Genomic DNA, 5,162 nt, shown 5'->3' with positions numbered 1-5,162 from the left:
CCGTCGCTGCCTCACCGGAGACGGTGCGCCCCGTCTGCCGTCCGAACGCGGTGGCAGACCCGCACCCCCTCCGTTGGCGTGCCGAGGCCATGGACGCACCGTGGGCGTTGTCCGACGCAAACATGGTGCGTTCGTGTTCGCCGTGCGCGGCAACGGGCGCGAGACGCAACGACAACGCTCGCCGCAGTGGACGTCGGCGAAGTGAAGTCGCATTCTACATCGTGCCATACGGTGCATCAGTCCAGGCATCGCAACCGCGTCGTGGTGGATGTCATCGGTTCGTCCCAGGATGGATCCATCATCGACCTGATGTCCACCAGCACCCAACGGGTTTCGGGCTCCGACGAGAAAGAATAGGGCATGAGAGACGACGGCGCCCTGAGTCCCGTGAGCCGGCTCGTGTCCCATGCCCTACTCTACCTTGCCGGCGACCGGAATAATACTCTGAGGGGCGCAGCTGACCGCCGAACATGCCCAAGACGGAGCCGGACGAGTGGGGAGCGAAACCGAACGAAGCTCCGCTCAAAGATCGCTACGTTGCATCTAACAATATGAATTTGATGTGGAATGCATTTTTGGAGGCATGACCGGTCACTATCCGCGAACTCACCCGGGCGCGCGTCCGCGGGCGTTTGAGGGATCGGATTTGCCAAGTCCGGTTATAGATGCTGTTAGAGATTTAATACGAACTACATATATTAGAATCAATATTAATCATTGTGCGCTTAGACATATTTTAGAGTGTAGATTCAATCATTATTCTTCATATACAATTTATATTAAAATCTCTAAAAAGATTAATATTTAAAAACGAAGGGATTATATATCACTTTGATGAATCAGATTCTAGGGTGCCCTGCGACGTTGTCAAATATTAGTTAGGCGCATAAACAAACATGAGATCAAGACTAATTATGCACAGTTCTTCCGCATCAAATTAATATTGATAGGAAGTAAGAAAGATAATAATAATAATAATAATAATAATAATAATAGGAAATAAGAAAACGCAAAGTCTGAACGTTTTTCCACCATGGTTAACCCCTGCGTTGCTAAGTGGGCAGCTTTGGCCTTTGATCGCTGGTGTCCCTCCGATCATGAATGCATGGCAGAGGCAAGCCCACATGTTACACGGTGACTGCCAAGAGGCAAGTCACCTGATCTTGGTCCAAGGCAGACACAAGTACGCAAAGATGTCGATGGACAAGAGGAAACGAACGTGGACGAGAAAAGTGGATCAGGATGGGAACGCTTAACGGCACGGCCAGGTGCGGGTGTGATCGATTTTGTATAGCACTGTGACCGATTACATGGTTTGGGATTCCAGCCCGACTCAAAACCGAACACACGTATTGAAGGTCCCCTAACCCCAAACCACAATACTCTACCTTGCGTAATAAAAAAGCGTAACGGTTTTCGATAGCGCCGTAATAAAAAAAGGGTTTTGGATAGCGCTGTAATAAAAAAACGGCGGTCAAACACAATACTCAATCTTGCGTAACACAAATAAATAAACCCACAGAGCTCAAACACGCTTCAGTGCACAATGCAAATCGGTTCACAGATTGAAGTTCTATACAAGGTTCCATGGGAACATGTACACAATAGAATGTCCTGTATGGCCAAAATTAAGTTCAATTATTGCAAAGACTGAAGGATGCGGAGATTTCTGACTATGTAAATGAAGGAACTAGGACTGGCGAATGCAAGGGCTCGCCACATCCAACACGACTTGGAAACAACAGATCACCCAGCCACATGCTACATGCAAGTCGATGTTATTGCACAGCTGGCTGTAAATTCGGAGACCAGTACTGAATTGCATCGACCAAGCATCAGAGGATTGTGCATCTGCTTCTTTGTTCTGCGGGAGATATCGTGGCCTGTTGAAACCTGTTTGGATCAAAGGAATCCACCCCATACTGCCACAACACAAGGGAGTTAAAAATAAAAGCATTTGCGCTGATTGGACGGTAGTAGTAATAAGGATCAGCAGTGTTATACCTTGTCTCTCATTCTTTGGCTCCATGCATCGTTCCTGATTGGACGGTAGTCAAGATTGGGCACCCTGGGATCGGTAGCAGTTTGCTTATTCACCAATGGCTGACGGACTCCGGACCTCGGGCCAATGTACTCATCATCACTGTCATAATCATCTTGATTGCCTGACTGCACTATGAGGGCTACAGTGAACAACAGTGCCTGCAAAGATGGTGTTAGTGAGGAACCATGGGATGCTTTAGCCTATTGTTACTGATCTAGGGCATCAAATCTGATTCCAGGATTTCAGTTTTTCTGGTAGTTTTTATGTCAAAGATATGGGAGCAACTTAAGTATGGCATGATGAGAGATGTGCACATTGAGTAAAAAAGATAACAGCTGCCACTTCTTTCACGAAAATGCATACACAGGGCTGCACATGCTAGTATGGAATATATAGTGTGAAAAATTAACAAGTCATCAGTAAGACCTGTCATTTTACAGATTACAACATATTCTGTTGATTTTGCTGTCTAAGCTAGCAAGCCTTGATATCATCTAGTACAGCTAGAACCATGACATTTTTTTTGTTGGGGTTTGTGATGATATCCTTTGCAGGTAAGCTGCACAAAACATATTAAGAAACTGAGACTTAATGTGGAAAATCAGATGCTGTAGTTTTTTGTCAGATGCATAGGATCTGGATAATAAAGCAACAGAGTCAGAGATAGGATTGTTATCTAAACAACAGTATTACCATATCACAAATTTATCTCTGCATAAGCTTAGGAATGTGTGACACAACATTACAAGCATATAAACAGAAGCATGGAGCAAGTTTCTGATCCCCTGACTGTTAAAATAACAGTTGATCTTTAATTAGACCAGATTTAGAAGTGTCACAATAACAAGTTACTTTATTGGAACAGATAATAAATCTAGGTTGTTCCACAGATGCTTCATCAAATTACACCGAAGGAAATTGTTCCGCTTTTACCTCAAACACAACAGCTCCAAGTGCGACCCATTTTGCGGTTCTCCAATTTTCTTTCAGGAAACTGTAGATCATGTCGAAGTTACCAGTTTTATCAACTGGAATTACCTGCACAATAAAAATGAATAAACTCGAAGTTCCCAGAGAAACAATCATGAAAAACAAACAAGAGATGAGGCCTACTAACATCTTTCCAGCTATGGTCGAAGAAAATGAAGCATCCTGCAGCAAGCTCTACTAGTATGAACAAAATGATGAGGAATGAATACTTTTCTGAATGTCAAGGAAATCATAACATGCAGATTTGTTACCAATAGCATCGTAAATCAATCACACAATGTAAAGCAAAACATTTACATAAGACTGCATGTAATTTGTTTCTGAACTAATCATACTATGAATATCCAATAAAATTTTGTCTCATTACTTAATCAGAAATAATATCCCACATCATATTACATGTTGATCTCCATGAGAACAAGAATTTATATAGATGTTTTTTTAATTATTGATACCTTGTTACACAGTGATCCATTGTATTATTGTTTGATAGTTCATACAAAATTGACATGCAAGAAAACAAATAAAAAGGATCTCCAGAAATTATGTTAAGGATACAGTGGATAAGCAGCATCCACTCCTAGCTGACGCTCCAGCACAACCGAAGATGGAGGTAATGAAAAGTATAACACCGACACCTATAAATGCAAAAATAAACCTGCAGAGAACATAAAAAAGGTGGGAAAAGTAGGTAAAGGAAAATCCATAATGCAAGACATTCTCAGTCCTTGGTGAAAAAACAAAGATATTCTCAGCCCTGCATGAGCACTTGCATATAAACTAGATTCGTTCTAATTCTTAATTATGACAATTCAATTCTCAATACGGAACGAAGATCCTATAGACGAGAACAATCACTGACATTAAATACATAAACTAAGATCAGTACCAGGGTACAGTACCCTCATTGCAGTGATATTTTTCTGCGGTAATCCGATTTAAGTCTTTGAAAATAACAAGTACAATTAAATGGATACTACAAGTATTTAAGGAAGGATGCGGAGTGTTAATCACATCAGTTCCATAATAACCACATCAGAGAATCCAAGCACAAGGAGATCAAGAGACGACTCACCATGCGCTGATGAGCTTCTCCGAGGTCCCATCTGAGATAGACACGTCAATAAGAAGAAGCATCGGCCGGCCAAGGTGCACTAGGTCGCCGCTTGGAGGCGGCGCCGGCGGCGACGGAGGCAGCAGCTGGAGCCAGAGCACGAGCAGGTAGGCGCCGTAGCCCGCCATGGCCAGCCCGACAGCCATGAGGACGAGGTTGAGCAGCTTGAGGACGCACTCGAAGAAGCCCCTGCACGCCATGGCCGGATGGATCGGTTGACCGGCCTGCCTCGCGCAGAGATTCGGACGGCGGCGCGCATCAACTCCGGGCAGGGACGGAGCGCCTTACCGACCAGGCTGCGGACCAACCTGCTTTTCTGGATGGATCCGGGATAGGAGAACTTGTGAGGGAGGGGGGATCGAAATTGCCGGCAGACGACTGGAATGTTTGGTTCGTGCACCCGCGATGGATAAAGAAAGAAGGTATTCCGGGAGGAAGTGGGCGCCGTGCGTTTCTCTGTCTCTCTCTCTCTCTCTCTCTCTCGGGCCCCCTTCGGCCTCTCTCTTTCTCCCTCTCCTTCTCGTGTGACAGTCGAACGGAAACTGTTACCCGTGTGACAGTCGCCTTAAATCTTGTACTGTATATCTAAATAACTAGCCCCGCTAACACATTTTTCTCAACATGCAAGCATACCACCTCATCATTTAACATGCATAAGAAAAGATCCACCTTAACATGCAACTATTCATATTAAAAATCTACTACAACATGTATGCATGTAAAATTTCATTTTATTATGCTATTTACATTTAGGACTGTGATATTTGGCACAAGTGTACCATATAAGCAAAACTGTCACACATCTATTTCTTTCATTTTAAAGTACCATACGATCCCTCGTTTTTTGACCTCGCCTCTTCCCAAATGACCCCACAGACTCGCCTGAGAAACCTGCTTCTCCCGCATATCACGGGCGCTCACCCCCGAGAAAATTGCCACTTCTTCACGTCTACCACATGATTTCTCCTCAGGACAAAGTTACCATGGTATTTGTATGCAAGTTATCAGGCCTGT

At 44.1% G+C, this 5,162-nt stretch overlaps 1 protein-coding gene across 1 annotated transcript; it reads right to left on the bottom strand.

Annotated features, from left to right (window-relative positions):
• Window positions 1-1,511: 1,511 nt before the first annotated feature.
• LOC123147293 (tobamovirus multiplication protein 2A) lies at window positions 1,512-4,626 on the bottom strand. Its single transcript, XM_044566528.1, has 6 exons — window positions 4,110-4,626; window positions 3,593-3,692; window positions 3,162-3,242; window positions 2,978-3,082; window positions 2,005-2,202; window positions 1,512-1,922 (listed from the first exon to the last, which is right to left on the bottom strand). Exons 1-6 carry the CDS (start codon window positions 4,346-4,348, stop codon window positions 1,836-1,838), a joined length of 810 nt encoding a protein of 269 aa, XP_044422463.1. The 5' UTR covers window positions 4,349-4,626; the 3' UTR covers window positions 1,512-1,835.
• Between the last annotated feature and the right edge of the window lie 536 nt (window positions 4,627-5,162).

This window comes from Triticum aestivum, chromosome 7A (genome assembly GCF_018294505.1).
Source record: "Triticum aestivum cultivar Chinese Spring chromosome 7A, IWGSC CS RefSeq v2.1, whole genome shotgun sequence".
In the NCBI taxonomy this organism is placed as follows: domain Eukaryota; kingdom Viridiplantae; phylum Streptophyta; class Magnoliopsida; order Poales; family Poaceae; genus Triticum; species Triticum aestivum.
The sequence above is the reverse complement of the archived record's forward strand: the minus strand, read 5'-3'. Positions and strand labels throughout refer to the sequence as shown.

What these genes read in the sequence shown, in the direction of transcription:
- LOC123147293 (XM_044566528.1), bottom strand. Translation starts at nt 4,348, where the DNA reads ATGGCGTGCAGGGGCTTCTTCGAGTGCGTCCTCAAGCTGCTCAACCTC. An exon ending in TTGGAGCTGTTGTGTTTGAG is followed by an intron (nt 2,203 to 2,977) that starts GTAAAAGCGGAA and finishes CCATCTTTGCAG; the next exon opens with GCACTGTTGTTCACTGTAGC. An exon ending in GCCAAAGAATGAGAGACAAG is followed by an intron (nt 1,923 to 2,004) that starts GTATAACACTGC and finishes GTGTTGTGGCAG; the next exon opens with TATGGGGTGGATTCCTTTGA.